The 25,992-nt window shown below is 38.3% G+C and overlaps 1 protein-coding gene across 3 annotated transcripts in view; it reads left to right on the plus strand.

Moving 5' to 3' along the window:
- The window catches only part of ZEB1 (zinc finger E-box binding homeobox 1), a 210,662-nt gene that overhangs the window by 154,411 nt on the left and 30,259 nt on the right, over positions 1–25,992 (plus strand). For 2 of the 3 annotated variants that reach the window (XM_036759422.1, XM_036759424.1), the window contains 3 exons: positions 5,459–5,659; positions 15,469–15,528; positions 22,250–22,411. In XM_036759422.1, the coding sequence (XP_036615317.1) occupies positions 5,459–5,659; positions 15,469–15,528; positions 22,250–22,411 (423 nt within the window). The remainder of the gene's footprint in view (positions 1–5,458; positions 5,660–15,468; positions 15,529–22,249; positions 22,412–25,992) is intronic. The other variant, XM_036759423.1, reaches the window with a different exon arrangement.

Genomic DNA, 25,992 nt, shown 5'->3' on the forward strand with positions numbered 1-25,992 from the left:
TGGAAATTGTTGTGATTATTTTCTATTCTTCTCTATTTGTCTCATTCTGATGTCAATTTTCCTCCCCCAGGGCCACAGTTGTAGACTCTGTTATTGTATGTTATTTGCAAAGCCATATATGATAATGAAGAAAATTAAAGAATAGTAGTCCAAGTCAGTTCTGTTAAGGAATTTTTTACTGTAATTGATGATGGAAAATAAAAACAAAGGGCAAAACTTAAGAATACTTTAAGTCAGTCAGTCAATAAACATTTATTAAATGCTGCTTTGTACAAGGCGCTCTGCTAAGCACTAGGGATACAAACACAAATAAAAACAAAGAGCGTCCCTGACCTCAAAGAGCTGACAGTCTGATGGGGGAAGACAACATACAAAAGCAAGCTGGGGGCAGAGGGTGAGGGTATATACTCAGCAAAGGGGTATGATGGATTAGTCTAAAGAAGTAGGAAAGCAGAGTAGCTGGTGGGAAATGGAGAGAAGCCTGTGCTAAGTTGCCTCCTTAAAAAGAGACCCGAGAGCCCATGGTCCTACCTTCCAGTCATAGGCTTCAATCAGAGAGTCAGAGAGAAGGTACTGAAATTGAGTACCAGGAAAATTCAACTTTAAAAGCAACACACAGATTTTTACAAATTAAAATGGTATAAATTGTACATCAGGAATTTAAGAAGAGTTAAAGAATACATAAACAGAATAGGATAGTGATTTGAGCCCATTTTAAATCTGGTTAATATGTCCATCATTAATTTTATGCCACTATGGAAAAAGAGAATCCATAGATAATGACTTCACAGCTTGTGGGCATTGTTTCATTCACAGCAGCACATAGTAAATACTTAATAAATACATCCTTACTGATCTTTTTATTTTCTTGTTTATGTTTAACTTAATTTTTGGAAATTCTTATACTTAATTTGGTATCTTCTTTTTCTGCTTTCTGACTGTATTTAGCCTTAACTTTACTGTTGGTTAATTTTAATATTGCATTCACCCATATTGCTTTTTCAATTAAAAATATGCATCATGATATATTATTGCCTGTTAACTGAAGAATATCTGTAACTCATTTTTTTAAAATAGTATTTCCAAAAAATTAACATGTAATTTATAAAAATTTTTGCTGGACATTTTATATGTTAAGATGATGGGATTTCTTTTGTAAAAAAAAAAGAAGGGGTGTTTATAGAACTATTACAAATATCTGCCACTTATAGCTTGTATACATCATGGCTTATTTTTAGTGTTATTTCTTAATTTGTTACTTAAAATTTAGGCTCTGTGCTTTAGACTGCAGACCTCCTAAAACAGGGATTATGCCTGAGCCATATCCTCATTCACTTGAACAAGGCTATGCTGCAGTAGGACTAACTTTTTTAAACTTGATGTTATTGGTGTAGGGAGCTCCCTGCCTCGCCCTCGCCCCTGCCCCCAAGTGCTTCTCTCCTCCAATGAAGAGCAGCAATTGCTCTACAACTCCAGATCTTAGAGCATGGCCTGGGATGATGAGATTTTGCCCTAGTGCCACAAAGCAGGATCCCCAGGAGGCAGGATTTGTTGCCTCCAAGGTTGGCTTATTACACCACTACCAATGGCTCATCCCCTTTGGCTCCAAGAAGCTGTAGCTTGTGCATTGGCCACACCCCGGTAAAACCAACTCCATAGACAGGCTAAAACAGAATAAGAGTTGCCAAACAGCACAAGCCTATTGGTGAGTTAGAGGAATAGCTTCCCCAGGCATGTAGAGACTTTCCCCAGTGGAACGGGTGGATGAGAACAATTTGTTCCACCAGCTATTAAGGCAACTGAAGCAGGCACTGTGGAGTGCGTAGAGCCTGGTCAGACATGAAAGATGCCAAGGTCATCCACTGCATTCTGGGCCACAGCCAATCCTCCTGACTTTTGTCTTGCTACTGGACTTGGATGATTCTGGAAGAGAGGATGAAGCTGATGACTTCAAGTAACTCTGCCCATTTAAATCCAGTTCACTTGCGAGTTATCACCCTGTGATTTCATTAGTCCTCTTTGAAAATAGGAAAAAAAAAAACTAAAGGCTAAATACTGTTGACTGAATGATAATCTAAAGTCCATACAAAGTTAGCCAAGTAACTCAAGCCAAAAATCTGCTTTTCCCTGCTGTGGATAGATAAAACTACCACCTCAGCAATCCCCGTATAAGGAGACAGCTCCCCTAGCTAGAAAGTGTTTCTTAAGGCAATTTCTTAGAGTGGGTTAGAGGTTCTCTACAAAATGTACCTGACAGACCCTGAATTCACCAGTTCTGTACTTTATACTGAAAATTCTTTTTCACTGTATCTCACATAAAGAACAATATTATTGTTTGCAAATCTGTAAAAGAAAAACATTAATTCAGTGAATTAAATAATACTTTAAATTCAGTAAAGAATTTCAGTTAGAGGTTTGTCATGGGATCTGTGTGACCTTGCAGGAGTCAAAGAACCTTTCAGATCTCCCATCTGTAAAATGTGGATGTCAGTGTCAACCTTACTAACAAGGTTGTTGTAAGGGGCAGGTAATAAAAATTATAAAGCACTTTATGTCTTACAAATGTTCATAAATTAAAATATTTAGCATTTCTATTCATTGGCATTTGCAAGTGGACAGTATTATGAGTGCTTCACTGTGACATCTAACAGACAAATCAATTTCAGGTTGTCAGCTAGCTCTCAAAGCTAAAAAGACAAATTCTCAGTGAACAAAATCCACACTTTCCAAACAGGCCCATATTTAAATAATATGTGTGGGAATCCACATATACCCTGTGCATATAGCCATTGAACATTCATAAGCTACTACTTTAACATTAATTTTTAAAGCATATGCCAATAAAAAATTGATGTGATTTATGTCAGGCTAGTACTTTATAACTTAGAGCATAATAAGAATAATGAAACTTTTTAGTTATTCTCTTCTTAATGTTGATATATGTGAAAAATTGTCTGGGAATGAGGATTAAATGCTGTCTGCTATCAGCAGGTAGATGAATTCAAGGTACAAGTTACTAAAATATAGCAATTTATTGTGTATCGGATTCTCATCCTTATTGGCATAGATTCTAGAGCTGGGGTGGGGAACCTGTGGCCTCAAGGCCATATATAGCCCTCTGGGTCCTCAAGTGCAGGCCTTTGACTGAATCCAAACTTCACAGAACAAATCCCCTTAATAAAAGGATTTGTTCTGTAAAACTTGGAATCAGTCAAAAGGCTGCACCTGAGGACCTAGAAGGCCACATGTGGCCTGAAGGCTGCAGATTCCCCACCCCTATTCTAGAGGTTCTCAGACAATCCTGGCCTCCTGTGCATTGCAGCTTTTATATTCAGTTTCTCTCCTTTTACCTTTTTTCCCTTCTTCTTCCAATGCCTACCTCTGGGAGTGTCTGGTGTCTCTTCTGTCTGTGCAGTATAAGACGTTAGCAATCTTTTTCTGGTCTTGGACCCTAAATTTCATCTCCAACACTTATTAGCCATGTGCCAGTATGTTTCCTTTAGTTTCTTTAGCTGTAAAATGGGCATTGTGACGGCATCTGCTTTGAAGGGTTGGGAGGATCAAATGAGATACTTGAAGATGCATGTTCCTGAATTCAATTTTCCAAATTGCTTTTAACTTGGATATTTTGACAAGTCAGCAGTGACATCAATAAAAAGTCAGTTTAATTTTACCAGTTTGATTGGATTATCTGGATTTACTGACTAGTCTCTGGTTTGTTCACAAATTGTTTAGCAGCGTCACTAAAGACTAAACAGAGCGATGTCCTGAATGTAAAAGGAGTGCTTCTCTCTCCATGTTGCATGAAACGGCACAAATGCTGATTCTGATACATCCTGCTAGAGTGGTGAAATGATGATAGAAAAGAGAAAGTGTGAGAGAATGCTCTCCCCTGTCACTCAAAAGGGAAAAGGCTGTTTAGCTCGTTCAAGGGGATGAGTCCAACATCAGGGCCAACCTTATTTTTAAATGTGCATTAATCAGATCACAATACATAAGCAGCCATTTCCTTGTGCCTTTTTGCACACATTTTCACCTTCCTTTTCCTTTCTTTCACGGTGCTGATTCTGTTGTATTTTGGTGGGTGTTTTAAGAGTTAGTTGAACTACTTTTGGCCAATAGTTGAGGGTAGTCGGAAGGAATTGCTACTCCTGTTAATGATCAGAGCAGAAGGAGGCTAAAATTTCTTTCCTTTCACCCCCCTCCACCCTCCCTCATCCTTATTCTTAGCGAGTGATAAATGCTCTGCCAAAAGTGGAGAGGTATGTCACTCTTCACAGTAAACATGGGGACGTTCAGCAATTTATGCATTTATTTTGCATGCTATAGGGATGCTGGGACAACATTGTACTCGTGTTGTGTATTATGTGTCATTTACTGTAAAGAATTTAATTGTAACCAGATTGGGACCTCGCTGTTACTAGTGAGTGATTTCTTGAACAGGGACCTTTACTTAGTGAAATCCCGTATCCATAGTCTCCATGTAAAAAATCTATACATTTAAAATCACTGGAGTTAAGCCCTTTTGAAAACTCTAACTAGCTTTCATTTTTCTTTTAACATAGCAGACCGACCCATAAATTGAACTTAAGACATGCCTTAATACATTTTAGTTGTTTGTGAAATTTGACCAAATTAGTCAACTACTTAAAAAGATATTGTGGAACAAACTAGGCAATCATGAAATTTACTTATGTATTTCACTTTGCACTCTGTAAACCTGACATCAGTTATAAGTTATTGTTTAAACACCCACTGGGCTGGGACTCTTTTATCACCCAGCACATGGTGGGTGCTTAATTAACTATTTAAAATTCATTCTTAAGTGCTGATTGGTCCATTTATAAAATAGACCTTGCTTAGATTAACTATGAACCATTGGAAGATCCTTAAATAGTTTTGATGTAATAAATTTGTTATTTTCAGAGTCATGTTCCTTATTGAGGGATCTGACCTGTTTTCTTTTTTCAGTATTGTTTTGCTAAACCATACTAAGTTATCCTTGAAAAAGAGATGGTCTGGTACAGTGAATAGAAGACTACCCTTGTAGTCAGGAAGACCTGAGTTCAAGCTCTGCCTCTGAGATATCTGATCTGTGTGAACGTAAAAAGTCATTTAGCCTCTCAGTGCTCTGGACACATCTCTAGAAGTCACATATTGCAGCATACCTGCAGCAGTGGAGGGAGGTTTCCTGTATGTGCGAGTTCTCTCTACATGTGCAATCACAGATCGAGGCCAAAAATAAATTTTAAAAATAGTCTTATAAACAAGTACAGTGCAAATAGATTATTTAATCTACCAATTGTGATATGGAATATGATATAGAATAAAATATTATAAAAATAAAAGTATTATGATATTCAACCTCAGGTATTTTTTAAAGGTTTCCATTTGCTAGTGTGTTTAAATTGTGATTTTTACTGGCAGATTTTGATTATTATTTATTCTTTTGTTTCAGTTACAAATTATAATAATGTGGTAGAAACAAATTCGGATTCAGATGATGAAGACAAACTACATATTGTGGAAGAAGAAAGTGTTACTGATGCAGGGGATTGTGATGCTAGTGTGCCAGAAGATGATTTGCCAACAGACCAGACAGTGTTACCAGAAAGCCATGAACAGGAAGGAAGTGCCAGCAGTTGCTGGGAAGATGATGGTATGTTTATTCATTTAATTTGCATGATATAGAGATGTTGATTCTTGATTTTTAATTGAAATTGCATGAATGAAAATTTTTAAATGACCAGCAAAAATTTTTTAACAACTAATAAGTAGATTATTATCTTACTTATAATATTACTCTAAGATACCTTCAGATCATTAGTGGTAAGTGCTATTCTTCATTCTCTGAAAATGGAGTAAGACGTGGAGTCATGAAGTTATATCAGCCATTTGTCATAGTAATTACAATATGCTGATTGTCAATAACATTTTTCTCTTAAGGAATTCAAAATCACAGAATCTTACAATTGGAAGGGAATTAAGAGGTCATGTGGTCTGCTCCATTCTTGACCAAGAGTTACTTCCATAGTATCCCTATGGGCATACAGCTTTCATTTGAAGATCGCTAGGAAAGGGAAATCTACTCTTTCCTAAGGCAACCCATTCCACTTTCAATAGCTCTAATTGTTAGGAAGCCTGTATTTATCACAAAGCATTTCACATAAGCTAGTGTGCTATTTTAGAACGATTTAGTCCTAAATCTCATTTCATACAAGACACTCTACAACACATCTATAAAGTATATCCTGCTTAAAATAATCACATTTCCCGATGTATCAAACCATCCGTTATACCAAAATCTAACGTGTAGAAATTGATCATCTAGGAAGACTTTATTGTCATTATGAAAATTTCTCTTTGCCAGAGAATTCATCTTGGGATTCTTTTAGATGTTAAGCTATCCTAGTGCACTTAAAATGAAATTCAATTTCTAAAACTTTTATGTCATTTTTCATGAATAAATCTTTTATATATCATGAGGTGCCCTTGTCTTTAGAATCCTGCATATGTTTAAATGATTTTTTGCATTTTCATGTATCTTAAAATTTTAATGAAATATTACACACTTGTGGCATAATAGAAAAAGTACTAGGAATCAAAAGACCTGGGTTTTAGTACCTGCTTTGCCAAAAAATGATTATGTGACTTTGGAGAAACTTTTTAACTTCCATGGGACTTAGCTTCCTTATAAGCAGAAGTGAGAGTCTTGACCTGAATAATCTCCAAGTCTTCTTTCTGTTCTAAAATTCAGTAATGCCGTTCTTTGTCATTAATTGAAGTAAATGAGGTAGCCTTTTGTGCTAGGACTCGAACAGCAACAGGTTGAAGAGGAATCAGCATCTGGAATTTGTAGCCAGGAGAGAAGATAGGTATGCATGTATCATAAATGAAATGGTCTGCTAGTCAAGTCCTGGAAAGGTCAGTAAAGAAGTAGGCTGTCAGGCCAGTGGGCAGGGCGCTGGCCATGGTACTGAATCAACTGAGCCCCTGACTGTTTTGATAGCTGAGTTCTTAGGGAGGGTACATTTTTTAGCATTTCTTGATAACAACTAAAACCAGCATCTCCTGTAAAACTCAGCAAGGGAGCCTGGATAGTTATAATATGTGGTAGCACCTGCCACCATCATCTCAACGTATAGAGGGATTTCTTCCAGAATGGGCACACTGGGAGCTAAAATGATAAGTATGCCTTTGCCAGACCTGGCCAAGGTCCACAAGAAATCCTTGTGTTACACTTGTGGTCTTTCTAGGTCTGTAAGGAATACAGTGCTGTAGGGAAGCAGGACCAAGTCATGGACTAGTGCTTCATTTGACTCTCAGACCAGTCTTTTCTTAGATGCTCCTATTTAGTTACAATATTCTGATTATCCACTTTTATCAATTAATAGAGGGAAATAGAAGGAGATACATCTGTCACCAGTAGCAGATGAAAGCTGAAGTGGAGGAGGTCAGCCAAGAATAGGAGACTAGAGAACAAAGGAGAACAGGGCTCAGGCCTGGAAGTTTGAAGGATGATACATCAGAGGGCATCCAAGTGACAGATCCCCAGAGGCAGAACCAGTGCTCCTATTGAGCCAAGACCTTCTAGAGCGAGAGGTACCTGATATGCCTCCTGCCAGAAACAGTCTCTGAATAAGGGTTAGCACTGGGGGATAAAAAATACATCTGTTTGGAGCCATAGTTGGTCAATGAAAAAAAAGTAAACTAATAGGCCTTTCATTCAGGCTGTTTTCTGTTTCTTAAAAGGACAAATAAAAGTGACTACTGAGAACATATTGAAAAAAATTCCAAGTTATGAATGTCATGGCTAGAGATTGTATATTTAATACAAAAACTATATTAACAGAATTGCTGAGCATTCATTAAGTACCTACTATTTACCAGTCACTGTGCTGGGTACTAGAGGTTCAGACAAAAAATGGAACAATCCCTACTTTCAAGGACCTTCTGTTCTTCAGACTTTATATTTTTGTTACTGTTAAATAGATGCATAAAATTTGGGAATGGATAGTAATTTGGTACTCTCTAAGGGACAATGCAGCATCCAGGCACATATAATTAACAGTTAAGGAAAATATTCCATGATGGAACCAAAGGTCCGCATGGGGTATCCTCAGGGCTGCATTTCTATACCTAAGGAGACTCCTAAGAATTTCTATGGCTTCAGAATGGAGGGAGTATCTCTCATAGTCCTAGAAGGCTTTCTTCTGCCTGGCTCAGTGCCAGAGATTGTGGGAATAAGAAGATATTGAAACCTGAATTAAGTCCGGCCTCCAGAGTTTGAGGCCTATAGAGGATGACTTCAAAGAGTACAAGACCACAGGCCCAAACTGTCCTGTCCTCCTGTGCATGGCCCTTTAGTTCAGTGAATTTGTCATGTCAATGACACTTAGACTCCTTCCTGCACCATAGATCGCCACCTGTACAGATTTACCCTATATGTGAGTCTTGTCCAGAGCCTTCCGTAATACAACATATTTGGAGGCCTTTCTTAAAGATTTTTTTAACAACTCCATAGATACCAGTGCAGGGAAGGGAGGGAGGGAACAAGCATTTATTAAGCACCTACTATGTGCCAAGCACTATGCTAAGCACTTTGCAAATATTATCTCATTGGATCTTCACAACAGCCCTGGGAGATAGGGGCTGGTGTCATCCCCATTTTACAGTTGAGGAAATAGACAAACAGAGTTTCAGTGACTTGCCCAGGGTTACACAGCTAATAAGTGTCTGAGGTAGGATTTGAACTCAGGTCTTCCTGACTCCAGGCCCAGCATGCCATCCAGCAAGCCACTCACTGCCTTCATTGGGGAGCACTTGAGCTGTTCATCTTTTATCTCATTGTTCCCACTATATGAACAGCCTGTCACTTCTTCAAATCACTTCTTGCATGTGAGTAACTATTAGTAATATATACGTCTACTTAACCTATCGTGAATACCTCTATCGTCCCTTGGTGATCTGCACATTTCAAATCCTTTTTGAGTTTGTAGTGTCACATGATTTATAAACATTTAGCATTACCAGAGGAATGTCGTTGTTAAAAATGGGTTTTTGTGCCAGAAAGCCATTTAGGGCTTCTGAAAATACCTTACAGATTCCCCATCACAACGCAGCCCGCTCTCATCCTCCTGTTGAGCTCTGGGCCTGTATCGTTATCCATCCGCTGTTCTTTCCAAGATCATCTTACTAACAGACTCAGTCGGTTGCCCGTTTAACTGCATGTTGTTGCCTAAACCTGAAGTTTTAACTTGGATACCATGGACACACAGGGATAGATTTCAAGGTGCCTATAAAATTGGATAGAAAAAATATATCTTTGTTTCAATATAGTTGTTTTTGTAATCCTATGTGTTTTATGAATTTAAAAACATTCTGAGCAGGGTTAATATGCTTCACCAGACTGCCACATGATTTCATAATACAAAAAAGCTTAAGAAATCCTTCATACGTTTGGTCTCCTCCTATGTGGATTGTTAGGCGTGTCTTCTCTGAGCAGGAGTGGAATTTGTTGAGGAGGCCTGCATTCTGAGGCTTGATTAGATTCAAGCCTAATGTCTTCTGTAATCAGGAACATCTGAAAGACCTTATCATCTATAGTGAATCTTTACTTTGGTTGTACTTGGCACAGAATGTTCACTGTGAGAATGTAACACCTCTGCCTCCCTGGCTCGTCTTTCTTTTGATAGTGATGACAGGGCCATTGAACAAAGCTACCTCAGTTTAGGTATCAGGGAATCTTGGATGATCTAAATATTTGTGTAGGAAACAACTGGTTGAAGAAGAATTTTTAAAGATACACTGTGTCCTGCTAAGTCAAGTGCTTTTTAAAATTTAATCAGGCAATAAACGCAGCAGATGACAGCACCTTTTAGCCAGTTTTGTGATTGTAAAGATGTGGTCTGTTCAAGATGTGTGCCTGCCTGTTCCCTTTTCATATTTTCATGTGGACAGATGTTTCTCATACAGATTCTGTAGAGATGAGAATTAGATGTGTAGTAGGTTACTAGTTATTAATTGATGTCTGTTCAGTTACCTTTTTTGGTAATGGTGCTGTTCAATTTTTTTCCCCAATCTTTAATAAATATTTTAGAAGTAGAGGTCATTCCCCTAGTGCTTTTCAAATTGTCACTTCTAGCATGACTTTCTTCGTGCACTTGAGTGGTCTTTGTCATTTTTAGTGCCATTTCTACTTTCTCATTGTACACTGAAGTATTAAGAGCCCAGTGATAAGAATGGCCTGTTACATAAATGCTAACACATCTGTGTAACAACGGTGTTGCTAGGAGCTGCTGTGGCTGTGTAAGACCAACAACAGCCAGCACACGGAAGGGCTGCACACAGGTTCTTTGATCTGCTTTTCTAAGGAAAGCAACTTGAAGGGGTTAATAACCTCAGTTTAATTAAGCATACATATATCGTTCATTTAGTTCAGGGAAAAAAGACCAGCCCCCTGAACTTCAAGGCATGTACAAACAGAAATTACAAATATCAACAGACAGACCTTGTCTGATTCAGATCACAATTCATAATTACCAGAGAAGCACCAACATCTATCTGTCTGGATTATCAAAACCGGAGTTGGGGCTTGCCCAGAGTCTCATCACCCACATTCTTTCAGTGAGCGTACCCCCAAAACAAAATGCCAACCTCAGATCTTATATACCCATCTCAGGGCACTGGGAGGCTCACCATTTAGGGTGTGGGAAAGCTCAGTACCACATCATGTACCATTCAGTGACTCTCGATTGTCTTAGTGCTGAGAAACATTCCAAGACAAAAAAGATCCCACTTTACCTGCCCCATTCAAGCAGAAAACACTGAAGAGTCCCATTTTTCTTGCCATTACAGTCTGCTCCATTTTGGGGCTGTTACCCCTCTCTTTTCATCTGTAGACACTTGAGATGATCTGGATTAGTTGGGTCTCATACTCTGGGTTTTCAGATTAGATTTCTGTCCTACCATTCTTTACTTCTTTTTGAAACAATATTGTTCATAATATTACCACCTTCATAACATTTAAAAGTTGTATTGATCTCTTGATTTTTTCATTAGATTTGTTTCCAAATTTATCCTTTCCCACTCAATATCCATTGAGCTTTCTGTTATGACAATTTTTTAACAGTTGAACAGAACCAGCAATATACTTTAACTGTATGTGACAGTGTCTGCAAGCATGCTACACCTGTTGTCTCCTGCCTCTAAGAAAAATTGGGAGGTGTTTTCTTCTCTCTTTCCTAGGACTGTGTTTCATCCTTATAATTACAAGGCATTTAGTTTTGTTTGTTAGTTTTCTTTCCTTACCTGTTCATTCATTCGTTTGTTTAGGTTTGCTTTGCTGTCATCATTATAGTGTTTTCCTGGTTCTACTTACTTCACTTGCATCAGCCATATAAATCCTTCCATGTTTATCTGAATTTCTCATAGTCATTTTTAGGACACACTAAGATTCCATTATATCCTCCATAGTATTTGCAAATAAAATTGTAGTCAGTCTATGGTGTCTTTAGCCAAATACCATATCTCTCCACGAGGCAAAAAGAGTTTTTGCTGACTGAAATGTTTCTTGACTTTTTTGGCTTTCTTACTGCAGTGATAACTTTATGTCATTCATCTTCCATGGGAAATCGCGAGAGTCTATGTTAACATCATTTCCTATATTTCAGTTGTAGTAGCATGTTTGAATATGTCTGATTATTGATATGATAAATGTATATAGCTTCTTCCCAGATTTAAGTTTCCTTGTTTTAATTTTTATTTTTTGTTTTAATTCATCAGTGGTCTAAGTAAATGACAGCTCATTCAGAAATTTTCCCAAATCTGTAACTAACCATTTTCTGTCTAACATATACTAAATTTCATTGCTTGGTATGATAATTATTGCTTACCATATCTAATGCCTTCTAACTTCCTTATAGAAGGAAGTGATAAACAAGTAAGAGGTTTTTGAATATCCCAGAATCTCAGTTGTAAGGACTTTGTTCCTGTATAAGAATTGAATGGTGTTGAATTAGCTCAGCTTCCACAAGTTTCGATACCTGCGCTTCCTTATTTTTCGTTATCCTTCTTTGTGTGTACCTCACTACCTCTCCATTAATGTTATCAAGTACCAGTGTATTTCATAGCTTGGGGTAAAAGATCCTACCAAGCTCTTCAAAGAATTTACCTAACCTCTTTATCTTCTGCAGCGGATGGCATCTAAGCTGTAGTTATCTTCAGTCTTGGAGGCCATAGTCATGATGAGTACTGCTAATGAGCACTGCAATAGGAGATGAACAAAGGACCCATCGGATTATGTTTCTTGTTGTCTTTGGGCACATAATGAAACCAACTCCTTTATTTGCCATTCCAAAGAGCACTTGTATGTTCTCCTTCCCTTTATGTCTTCTGTCCTCATTTATAGCAAGAATGTCAAGATTGATTTGGTTCAGTTCTTCCATAAGTGCTATGCCAACTTGTTGGTTGCTGGTCAGAAATCTCACATAGATAGTGCCATGAGTATATGCATGTAGAGAGCCTAAAACTCTGTGATTCTTTGTGCCTCCTGATCTTTTCCTGCTTTGCCAACATCCCTATAGAATTTAATCAGGGTAGGGGCTATACAAAACTAATGGACCAGTTTGTATTTTTCCTCATTTCATGGGTTACCATGGCCCAGGAATTTATCTAGTGGTCAGCGTTGATAAATCTTTCCAAACTTTGTTAGGCAGGTCCCTAGACAGTAGGCATTCTATAATATATTCAGGGTCCATCTGATTTAGGAGAACCTGCCACCACTTCACCCAGTTGGCATGGCCTTCATTAACCTAGGGTCACCTGCACTCCACAGTGAGGTATTGGGGTAGGACTTATGTGAAGAAAATACTAATTATTAAATAAGATGGCCAGTAGCCTATTACTGCCACCATTTTGAAAGGAAGGTCTTCATAGGGAAACTAGATGTTCTCAGAGAGTGGCTCTTTTCCTACTCATTAAACTATTAAAGGAAAACAGTATATTAGTTTATAGTAAAAAGAAAAGGCAAAATTTTTACTTCTAGAATCTTTTTCCTAACTAATGATAATATCTAACATTTCTATAGTTCTTTAAGGTTTGCAGAGAGCTTTGCATGCATATATTATCTCATTTGATCCCCAAAACAACACTGTGAAGTAGGTGCCTTTTTTAGCCCCATACAGATGAGGAAACTGAGCCCATAGAACTTAAGTGGCTTATCCAGGGTCACACAACTAGGAAGTATCTCAAGGAGGACTTGAACTCAGGTCTTCTGGAACCAAAGCCCAATTGTTTTATCTACTGTTTCGCAAATGGAGAATGCCTCTATGACCATGAATGATGGTAATTCTTAGAGCCCAAGGATAAGTTGGCCTGATGGTAGCAAAAATAAGTTAAATGAGAACACATTTCCCCCTTGAGAGTTTTGAAACAACAGTAGAAAATGCCTTGATCTCTTTACTGGTATAACTTCTAGCACCTGAGAAGAGAGAAAGTGAAAAGAGATTAGAACACTTTGTCTCCCTCTCCCTCTTCTTTTCTCTCCTCTTCTTTCCCTTCCCTCCCCTCTCCCTTCCCTGCTTCTCCCCTCCCGAGGTTTGTTGAACAGACCACCTGGCCAGTGAACAACATCTCTTGGCTGTGTAGATGCTTGAACACTAACCACTTAGATAAGCCAGAGACTCATAAAGCAATGGGGCTTGGCATTGCTGAACTTCATGGGGCTGCGTTACCTCTGTCAGTTAGTTTTCTAAAGACCCAGACAGAAGAAGTAAAATCATCATTAGGAAAACTGGCATCATTCAGCTCTGCTTTAGACTAGCAAGAAGACTTCACCTTCATAGCCTTCTAATATTGAGTAGGCTGTAAATAAAACTGATGACGTTGTGTGCTAATAAAACACGTAGCCAAATTCTATAAAGTAGTTCTGGCCTTTAAGTGCAATCTTGAACTAAAATCAAATTTCTGTTGAACTGCACCTCAGTTTCCCCATCTCTATGATGACAGGGTCAAATAAGGTGAACTCTAAGGTCCCTTCCAGCCTAATACTCTGTAATTTTCTGCCATTCTTACAATAGGAATCTCATAAAAGTAGAAATATTTACGCTTTGTGTATTATATGTATTATGTGATATGTAGGTACTTTATAGAGTAAACTTATTTTTCACATGATGAAGCATAGGTTTTTATATCATTTTTAAGACAGAAAATATAATTTTATAGACATACTAGTATTGGAACACTGCCATAAGGGATTCATGTGGTTTAGCCAGAAACTCTCAGGCTTATGTCAGTTAAACCTCTTGAAATACATATACCTTACTTTTGAGACACCTGTTGTATAGGTCTCTCAGAATTTCAGTTAAAATGAGTAGAAATGAAAGGAAAGTGATCTGATACGTAATGTACAGTTGAACATACTTGGGAAAAGAGAAAAGGTTGAAGTCCAATTGGCAGGTCATGTTTTACAATGTAATTTAAAGCTCACTCTGCTTTTTAAAATGTTTCATACCTCTTACCTAATAGTGTTTTGTTGAATTAATTGCAACAAAATTATTTTCAATAATCTAATTTGAATAAGGTATTTTTTCTTGAAAGCAGTTCTTCCCAACCCCTGGAAGAAGGCTAACCTATTTCTAGTCAGTGTTCCGCATTTAACACTTAATGATTCTGTAGCACTGTAACGTTACCTTTCCATCTGGATTCTAAACTCTGTGAAAGAACTTGCGGTTTGTTCTTCTTCACATCCCTCACAAGCTAGCTCAATGCTAGATGCTCAGTCAATTGACTTTAATTATTTTTTCTTCTTGTTCATTCTGCTCTGAAAGTTAAACGACCTAAGAAAAAAGACAGAAGAGGGTTCAGAGTGGCTGAATGGATGTCAGCACACAGCAGTGCCCTCCTCTTGTCGGTCATCTCCGCTTTATCCTGTCTGTGTCTTGTTTGTACACAGTTGTTTGTGTGGTGTTCCCCGGCGGGCTGTGAGCCCCTCAGAGGTGGGGACTGTCTTTGGCCTTTCTTTGTATTCCCCGCCCTCAGGACGGTGCCTGGCACATAGAAGGTGCTTAATAAATATTTTGTGATGAGAACTTCTAATTCTTTACAGCTCAGCCTGCACCAGTTACTCTTCAGTTCTCACCTCCCCCCATCTTAACCATCTTTGCTAGGAAAATACCACCAACAACCCTATCAAAATCAAATTGCACACGTCAAATCTAGGAGCTTTGTGATTCCACTGCTATACAGTATTTAGGTTTAAATCACTCAGTCAGTCAACAGAATTACTAGACAAGCCTATGTTGGAAATTTGGATACCTTGCCCACTTCTTGATACCTAAGCAGTTCCTCACTGACCTGTGCCCCCAGCTGACCTGGCACGAGCCCTCATGACCTCATGTTTGTTGACTGACTACATAAATAAGATTGTGTGATTCTATTTTAATTCTTTGGAATATGTTTTTTTAACAGGAAAGGAAGGAAAAGAAATCCTGGGGCCTGACGCTCAGGCAGATGAAGCTGGATGCGCAGGTACTTGTCTGATAGCCTTGACTGACATTTTCTTGCAGTAGATCTGTGCAGGAAGTTTAGGGTCTTATGTGTCAGAAGTTTTTGTGTCTCTTAGTCCCTGGATATTCAGTAGGGCCTAGTGAGCCAGGAGTCAGAAGACCTGACTCAGACATGGTTTAGACAAGTCACTTAACATCCATGAGCCTCAGTTTCCTCATTGGCAAATCATACCAGCCCTTTCCCAAGAACTTCACACAGTTGTGAGGAAAGTACTTTCTAAACAGTAATTACACCACTGAATTAAGCTGTCGGTATACTAAGTATTCTCCAAAGTTGCAGTCATTATCTAGCACTTTGAATTCTGTAAAGGCACAGTCCATTTTTTAAATATGAGATACTGAACAGCTGAAATTCGCAGAGAATCTAGAAATAAAGTTATTGACTTGTTTCACTTTCCTCTTCCAGATACTTTACAAGTATTTCTTTAAAAAAAAGATTACTTTGAGTTTCACGCTTAGTTAAGTTACGCTTTGGTTTAAGTGCTGATTAGTAGTGTACTAACCCCAAAAACAGGTAGCAGAAGGGAGAATAGGCCAATAGGACAGATATTCTGAAAGCTGGATGCAAATTTGGAAATAATCTCTGGATACCACACCTAAAAAAAAAAAAAACAAAGGAAAAACTCACAAAGCTTTTATTTTTGTTCTCTGATTGAAGAGGACTTATGTGATCTTCTCATTAGACTAACCAAGGAAACTGTTTTTAAGAACTGAAAGCGTTCTTTATGAGTTTTTAGTCTACTTTTTACAGTAAGCTCAGATAATATTGGCCCAAGTAGTAAAAAAGGAAAAAAGTTAAATTTAGAAATAAGTAACAGGAATCAATCTACAGACATTTGTTTGGTGTTTTCTGCCTGCCGGTAAGGATAATAATGGCTCACATTTAATATAACTTACAAAGGATTTTATATACATTCTCTTATTTAATCTAATGGTAGCATGAAGCAATTTTAGGGTGGCATCGAGGTGACCCTAAGCTCTCAAAGGCTGTGCCAGAGCAAGGCAGGCTGTGGCATGTTCCTCCATGTCCTTCCGTTCTGGAAGGCTTCCAAGTAGGGCAGCAGGGTGATTTCCAGAGACTGCCCTCCAAGTACAGAAGGATGTATCATTACCAGTGGGCTGGCCACTTGGTGATGAATTCTTTGGCCATGGTAACATGAAACAAAGAAAAGTACACAGTGATCCTTAGTCGTGTGAGGCCCTTTTCTGCTTCTACAGTGACAACAGGAGAGTGCTGGAAAGGGGAGCAGAGGATGGGAACAATCACACAGTGTTAAGATGGTCTGTAGTTTAAAAGTAAGGTTCTTGTCCAGTGACCAACAAGTACTAGAGGAACTGAATCACCATAAACTGAAAACAGAAGACAGAAGCAGATTGCCACTAAATGGAGGGATGGTTCAGAGATTCTCTTTGAAGAGGCACCATCCAGAGTCAACAAGAACCAATTTCATGGGATACTTGGTCATCTGTCATTGCAGTGTTAATGATAAGAATTTCGAAAAACTCCATTTTGGTGATTGTTTCAGTTTACGTGTCAACATCTGTTATTGCAAGAATCCATGAAGAACTCAGAACTGCTGTCCAAAATAAATCAGCATATACTTTGACACACTCAGTGTCTTCAGTGCAAAGATGGGCACACGGGAGAAAAGCAAATAATAGGTTGTAAAACGTGATTTAGGATGAAGGAATTAGGAAGGCCAAAAGCTTGTAGACAAAACAAAAATCTCTCACTATTTATTCAATGAACCTTCTTCAGAATTCCTCACAAACTGAATAAACTCGGTGGCAGGCTCCACTTTGAAAACTGGGACTGTAGTTAGCCCTATCTAGTTCTGCAGTCCCTCTCCCATTCTCCAGAACCTGAGGATGTAGTTCACCGAGGCCAGGTGACTCAAGTTCATCAAGGGCAGGGAGGGGCTCTTTTCCAGTCTCATTTTTAGCAAGTTTGTTCTAAGGTCCTTCTCCTCAGGAGAGGAAACCAGCAGAACAAGGTTTGAACAACACTGAAACAGTTCTGTCTCTTCTTTGATTCTCTTCTTTTTCCCCCAGAAAAAAGTTATTAAACCAGTAAATCAGGAGATTCTTATCAATATATGGTTTACCTGTACTTCAGCAGGGTATTTAATAGAGTGTCTCATGGTATTCTTATGGAAAAGATGGAGGCCTGTGGGATAGGTGACTGTGCAGTTTAATTAATTCGGAACTGCTGAAATGGTTAGCATTGAAGAGTAATCAGTCCTTGATGGTTCAGTGGTGGGAAGTCTCCAGTGGAGCCCTCCAAGAGCTCTGCTTGGCCATGTGCTGTTGAACATTTTTATCGGTTTGCGGATAATGCAAAGCTGAGAAGGATGGCTACCATAGAATTTGGCAGGATCCAGAAACAATCTTGACAGAGTAGAATATTGGACTGAATTCATTAAAAAGCTGCATTTCACTAGGGATAAATGTAAACATTTATACTTGGGTTTTAAAAAATCCCTTTCGTAAGTATAGGAAGGGAGTGGCATGGTTAGGCAGCAGTTTGTCTTAAAAAGATGGTGGGGGAGGGGAAAGTCTTGGACGCAGGTGGAATATGGTTTTGCTGGGAGCTGTGCCAACCAGCAAAGTAGGGACCTGATTGGTAGCATCAGGATTCAAGCAGATTCTCTGGCTCCAAATCTATCCTTTTTATATGGCACCACAGTGCCATAAACATTTGCATTCAGTCATCAGAACTACAGAAACTATTTCCATCATAATGTTTTAATTATGGGTTTTTTTTCTTCCACTCATCTGTAGTTTAACGTTCACAGATTTTTTTTCTTAAGATTAATATTTAGTAATAAACCAAGGATCCTTATAAATTTTTTCATGTTATGTAAAGTGAAGATAGTCTTATGTGATAATTGTCATAAATAGATTTTCACTTCTAATAAATACTGGCAGTGTCATACTTGTAATTTCACACTGTGAAACTAATGGTAAAGCTTTGCTGTCTTATTAAAGATAAGCTCCAAATTAATAACTGAAGATAGACTGTAGGATGGTAATTTACTGTGCCTACAGCAGAAGCTTTGATACAATATATTTAGCTGCGTTATGTGTAACCTGCATAAATAATGTATTCAGGCAAATAGTTGCTAGCAAATATTTATCATGCTACCACTTCTATAAAATATTTAAATGGGGTATTTGTTATTAATCAAACACTAGTTTTAATAATGAAGGTCAAATGAATGGTTTTTATTACTGTTTTTCCTAAAGAAATTCCTTTCTGATACCCAAACCAGTAACCAGAATTGCATCAGGCAAAGGCTACTGAGCAAAACATTGAGAGTTTTGAAGCTCATTATGTTCTACCTTATTCTCCGCTGCAAGAAGGAATTTGCCCTTTTTGCCAGGACTTAGGATTTCAGCAGTGTGGAGAAGGAATAATGTTAGAAACTCTTCACCTCAGCAGAGCAGCTCCGAACCCATCCTTGACTTTGATTATAAAATCATAAGCTCTGAGACCTAGAGCCAAAGACATCTATTCAAACACCCTCATTTTACAGATGAGAAGAAATTTGGGCCAAAAGTGTTAAATGACTTGCCCAAGATCACCCAGGTACCTAGTGTCTGCAGCAGGATTTGAACTAAGATCTTCCTTACTCCAGCCCCAGGATGCTAACCACACTGTACTGTCTCTAAGGCAGGAAGTTGCCTCAGATGCTTAGGGATTAAATGACTTGTCTTGGGTAACTTGAGTAATGTCCTTGATGGAGTTCAAACCCAGATTTTCCAGACTCCAAAACTTTATCCACTAAGCAAAGTTGTCTTATGTAAACCACATAAACATCCCTCTAAGAATCCTAAATGTAAAGCCTCTTGCACAGTCTATCAGGTCTGCTGAAATTTGTCATTTTCACTATTACATTATCCTCCCAAATAGACCCAAGAGTAGGAGGTGGAGAATTCTCATGATAATCAACCATGTGTATGTTTAAAGTAAAGAAGGAAGATTAGAAATTTAGACTTTTTCAGCAGTTAACATTTTTAAATTATTCATTTTGTTTCGGCCTTATCTTTTACTTTAAGGAAATTACATGCTGACAGAAAAAAAAATTAAAATTGTAGAGAGACAGTTACTGTCATTAGTTTTGAACTTTGAGTCGATTCTTCCTTGTAACTGATTTCTCCCTTCAGTTCTTATAGTAGCTAACAGAGCCTTAGCACTGACTGACTGCCCTGTGAGGGAAAAAAGCTTCTCAGGGATTATTTTTTTCCTTCAGGACATCTCTTTCTTTGTTATATGTACAGTTAATAATTCTCAAAGCTTCAAATGTTGTGAATAAGAAAAGCAGAAAGTTCAGGCTTTTCATTTGCAATGATAGAAAAGAGAATGTAGATGGTAAAAAAATTATAATCACACTAAGTAAATTCTTTTTTATTTTCTGACTACCCTTTCTAATGTGTTACACCATAATCATTGTGACAGGATATAATGTTGATAGGTCAGAGTTCTGACATGTCTTTATTTGAATATTTAAAGTTTTCAACTGCCTTATGACCTGAAATTTTTGCTTTTTCCATAGAAATTTTTAAACATTGTATGCTGCACAAAATTGAATTTTAATTTTTGTTAAATTTTAATTTTTCAATTAAATTTAGTTTGTCAGCATTTAATTTGGTTGGTTTTGTTACTTGTGAGCTATGCCATATTTCTGATTTACTTGGAAATCAGGCTCAATAACAATGGGCTCAAACACAATTAAAGAGTGCGAAGGAGAGAATGTGGACATCTCTTTGTCAGACTCTACGCACGTCCTAACATCAGCTCCCTCTGAAGGATATACTCTGTTACCTCTGCTGCTATGGTATGATCATCGCCATTATTGAGCAATAGCATCTCTAAGTTACCATTTAAATCCTTTGGGCTGGCCGCCACATTACTGGGTATATCCCAAGGAGGTCAAAGACAGAAAGAAAGGGGCCCTGTGTGCCACAATATTCCTAGCAACTCTTTTCGTGGTAGCCTGTCATCTCCATTCACACAAGCTCAGACCCTCTTCATTGGTCTCCCTGCTTCTAGTCCTGCCCTCTCCAATCGAGCTGTCATGTAATTGCCAAACTTATATTCATATGCTTCCGTTTGTTAATGTTTTCCTAGTTAAGAAGAACACAGAAAACACAGAAAAATGTTTTTTACAAGAATAAATGTTCCTAAAGGCACAGATTGTGCCTGTCTAAGCATCTCACATAGTTCCTGGCTCATAGGAGGCACTCAGTAAATGCGTGCTGATTGAATTATTGGTTTATGTTCCTTTCTTCTCAGAAATGTCCAATGGCTCTCTATGCTTCTAGAATAAAATTCAAACTCTTCATCCTGGTACTTAAGGCTCTCAGTAGTCTGAGTCCTCGCTAGCTTTCCAGATACATTTGCGTTATTCCCTTGGACACGTCTTATCCACCAGACAAACCAGCCTGTTGGTTTTTCCTTAAACTCAGCAATCTATCTCCTACGTGTGTACCTTTGTTCTAAGCCTGGAACAGAGTCTTTCCTTGCCTGAGCCTGTTAGATTCCTGAGTTTCCTTCAAGTCCCAGGTCACCAACCACTGGCGATGCAGTGACAGTAACATCTCTTCCAGAAATGAAGAGGCTAAGGGCATGGGATAATAATAGCTGCCATTGACAGAACACTCATTGTGTCATCACTAAAGTTCTCCTTATCCCCATTTTGCAGATGAAGATAGTGACCTTTGGAGAGGTTAGGTGATATATCTGCCCACTATAAGTGTTAGAGGCAGGTTTCAAACCCAGGGCTCTGCTTGCATTCAGTCCAAACAAACTTCTTCATCCTGAAGCAAGAATTAAAGGGGAAAAAATAAAAGCAATAAGCTAGCATTTAAGGGAGTCCCCCTCAGTTGGGGATTGGCTGAACAAACTGGTGTGTAAATGTAATGGAATGATACTGCTTTTTGAGAAGGGATAAAAGGGATCGGAAAGTCTTGGGGAATATGAACTGATGCAAAGTGAAGCAAGCAGAACCAGGATGGTAATTTATACAAAGACAACAACTTGGTGGAGAGAATGCTGGTCAATCAAACATGTGCCAGAGGACTGACGATGAAGCGTGTCATCTTCCTCCTGACAGGGATAAATTCAGGGCACAAAATAAGACATAAATTTTTAAATGGCCCCTGTGTGGATTCTTTTTGGCTTGGCCTGACTGTGCCTATTTGTTACATCATCTTTTTTCTTCTCTTTTTTGATGGGGGGAGAGGGGAGGATGATGAAAGAAGAGGTGAACCATAGTGACACTAATGATAAAAAAAGTCCATTGAAATTTTTTTAATGCATAAAAGGGAACAAAAGAAATGTTAGAAGGAAGCACAGATGAACCAGAGAGCTTTGAAAGCAACTTTTAGAATTATTATGTGCTTTCTAAAGGAAGCAGTATGAATTGGAAATTCACAATTTCATTTATGATACTCTGTGTTCTGTGTGTGTGAAATACTCTCCATTTTTTAAGTGTTTAAACTCAGGATAAAATAATAAAATAATAAACAAACCCAGGGCTCTCCTAATTTCAGATCCAGGGCTTTTATCCACTACACCCCCTTGCTTGTGAGAAACACGTTAAATTTTCTTCATATATGCTGAAATTTTTTTAGGTTATAGTGGTGAGCTTTCTCTTTTATAAAACCTGTATTTCTTTTAGTAAAAGAGGATGAATGTGACTCAGATGCAGAAAACGAACAAAACCATGATCCTAATGTTGAAGAATTCCTGCAACAAGAAGATACAGCTGTTATCTATCCTGAAGCACCTGAGGAAGACCAGAGACAAGGCACCCCCGAAGCTAGTGGTCATGATGAAAATGGTAATTGACACTTGGCTATTAAGTACCTCCTATGTGCCACCGTCTTAAGTACTCTGTCCACCTAATAGAGTCTCCCCAGAAAAGATATCCTGGTATTTGATTTTTTTATATATTTTGTTCCTCCATGTGTGTGTACTTGGCTTTTTTCCTCCAGTATAACATCGGCTCCTTTAAGGCAGACACTGTTTTTGTCTTGTGGCCCAGAGCCCCCGAGCCGAGCCTGACACGTTTAACCAATGCACAAGCACTATATGACTGTGTACAAGACTATGCTGATTGATTCAGCTGATTGACTTTAGCCCAGCTTTGGGACATAGAGAATATATCTAGCTGCCTGTACTGTACTAACTAGGTTTCTTCATGTTTTTTTTCAGTGTTAGTAGTGCAGAGTTAAATTGGTGGCCGCTCCCATGACATGGTGGCCCTGCATATGATATTATCCCTGTACTTGAGGGAGCAGGAAGCAGGACGAAGCAGTAGAAAGCCCTGCTGGATTTGGAGCCTGAGAACCTGGGTGTAAATCCTGGCTTTGTTACTTACTGCCTTGATCAAACAATAAGCATTCTCTCAGCCTCAGTTTCCTCATTTGTTCAATGAGAAGGAGAAGCCTTTCTGCCTCTCAGTCTGTGATCCTGAAGATTAGAAATTCTGTCACCAAGTTCTGCCCAGCAGCGGTATTCATCACAGTTCTGGAGGAGCCGATAGGTCTCCAGCCACCGAGCCAAGATCTGTTCTAGTTCTAAATTTTTAGTATTTAAAACCTACGTCTTTCCATATAATAATCACCAGAAATCTGTCTTATTTAACTTTTCTCAAGTTTTATTCAGGGGCAGCGAGGTTGCACTGGGCTTGGAATCAAGACAATTCGTCTTAGTGAGTTCAAATCTAGACTCAGACACTTAGTAGCAAAGCATAATATATTTTGCTCGAGCCCCTCATTTTAACTTTATGTGAATCTCTGTTTCAATCATGTTTCTAATAAACAGAAAATTGGGTTGTGCTTTCTAATTCATTCTGCTGTCCTCCTCTGTTTAATATATGAGTTCATCTCATTCATGTTCGTGATTACACTTGTTATTTGTATATGTTCCCCTGTCCTGTCTTCTTATGCTTTTCTCTCTCTTTGTCCCCCACTTTTTTTTGATGATAGGGGTTTTTAAATTCTATTTTATTTTCAAGTCTGCATTGTCTCCCTCTCACCTCTTGCCCCTCTTTCAATATTTCACAAGTATAATAGTATTCTATCATGTTTGTATACCACAACCTGTTCAGCTTTTCCCCGATTGATGGGCAAGCTCTTCCTCCATTTCCAATTCTTTGTCACCATGAGAAATATTTTTGGGTTCTTTTCTTCTTTTTTATCTCCTTGGCTCATGGACATAGTGATATCACTAAGTCAAAGAATATGAACAGTTTAATTATTTGGGGGGCCTAGTTCCAAGCGACTTTCCAGATTGGCTGGATCAGTTCGCATTTCCACCAACTGTGTGATGTACCCCATTTATGAGATGTGGTAAATCTTATCTACTTGTTCCTAATTTCTTACTCAGAACATCTCTCACCTTCCCTTTTCTTTCTTCTCTTAACACTATCAACACAGAAGAAAGCCAGTTCTCTGCTTATCTTATTTAATTAGAGATCCCTGTGATCCTCGTAGACTTTAGGACTCTGAAAAGTCACTCATCTCTTCTCCCCCAAAGAATACAACCTCTTTCTCATCCTTCAGCCCCTCCTAGATGCTCAAATGCATTCCCTTTCTAGATTTTTCTTGACCCTTTAACATCTTCACATTTTCAAAGTCATCTCTAGTCTTTCTATCAGGAATGCTTGAAAGCCCTGTATTTCAATAAAGGTCCTTTTTTTCAAAACCCTTTCGAATTACCCTGCCTTGGGTACTATAAGCCTTTATCTTTTGCAACACCTTTTGAGTCATAACTGACAACTCTAGTTGTTCCTAACTGTAGTTCTTTGGTACTTGAATTCTTTGTTTCTGGCTGCCTGCCAGAAGGAAACCCTGGGTTTTGGAATATGACCTAGAACCACTTTATTTTGGATATGGTATTCTTAAGAGTTTTCCTTGTTGGTCAAGGGTCAAGATTAAGAATCATTTTTTGTGTATGGACCCCTCTGGAAGCCTAGTGAACCCTTTTCAGAATGTTTTTAAACATATAAGATTAGAAAAGAAACCAATTATATTGAAATAAAGATATAATTTTTCCCATTTAAGTTCATGAACTGCCTGTTCTAGCATCTCTTTCAGGAGGTAGCTGGAATATTCTTCCTATTTTCACTTTGCCTTCCAGTGCTAGAAAATACAAACGGTTTTAATATTTTTTTTGATTATGGCATGCAGGGGGTCTTTTTGGCCATAGTTTTTAGGGAATCCAATGAGTCTTAAAGTTTTTGCTCTTGACTTATTTTTAGGTAAGATTTTTGTCTTTGTTTCTAACCAGAATTTTCTTGTATTTTTTTAATCTTTTGATTTTGTTCTATCATTTCTTGTTGTCTCATAGAATCGTTGAGTTGTGTTTGGCCTTTCCTAATTTTTTTTTGTGAGATTTACTTCTTGGGTAAGGTTTTTCACCTTCTATTCTAACCTATTTATCCTGCTTCCCTTATTTTATTCCAAGGCTTTTGTTTCTGCAGTTTTTCCTCTCTTTACTTCTTCCTAGTATTTTTGTAGTTCTTGTGGTCATGCCATTTTTTTCTTGACACTCTGCTTATATTTGTGGAGTTAACTCTCTTCTTCTGGGTTTTCCTTCTTGGTATTTCTTGGCCTATGCTATTATTTCATAATGTTTATTGTCATCTGTTTAATCCTGTCACCAGCTTCAGTTTCTGATTTGTAATTATGCCAGGATCAGGTTCTGCCCCTTTACATAGTTTTGAATGATATAGTCAGGCCCCATTTGGGCTTTGAGAGAAATTAATTTTTGTTGTATTAATAAATAATTATTAAATTAGGATCCAGGCTTTTCTCCTCTGTTTCTTCCCAGCTTCTGTGGCAGGTTAGCCTCTGAAAGCCATGGCAGATTGAGATTACCCCTAACCTTCAGAGAACTTGCTCTTAGGGCAGACCCCACCCAGCTAGGACACCTTACTTCTGTTTAGAGTGTAGACAGAATCCAGTCTAGGTATGTTCTTACCCCAGGGAAATGAGCCCCTGTCACCTCATACCTCTCCTTTAGAGTTTAGGGTGATCCAGCTCATGAAAGATAAAACAATCAGGGCGGTCTGGATAAAGGTAAATTCCCTTGTCCAGATTACTGGAAGTGGCCAAGTCTCATAACCTAGCCACATTCTTAGCAAGAGGAGCTGAAGGCTTCTAGCTCACCTCCACCAATCAGAGTTGATTTTCAGTTGTCAAGGGAATTCCCAAGGATTATTGAAAGCTTTCTGGCTCTTCATGTGTTTTGTCCTCTGTTACTGAGAGAAACCACTAATCATAAATTGATTATTAATTACCCAGAAACTCTGTCTCTCGGGGTTTTTCATTTGTCACAACTTGATGTCAGTTTCCAAGGCTCCTGCCCCCTGCTTTTGCCCCCTCCAGTTGCTGTCAGCTCTAAGTGCTGACAGGC

Source organism: Trichosurus vulpecula, chromosome 5 (assembly GCF_011100635.1).
Source record: "Trichosurus vulpecula isolate mTriVul1 chromosome 5, mTriVul1.pri, whole genome shotgun sequence".
Classification (NCBI taxonomy): domain Eukaryota; kingdom Metazoa; phylum Chordata; class Mammalia; order Diprotodontia; family Phalangeridae; genus Trichosurus; species Trichosurus vulpecula.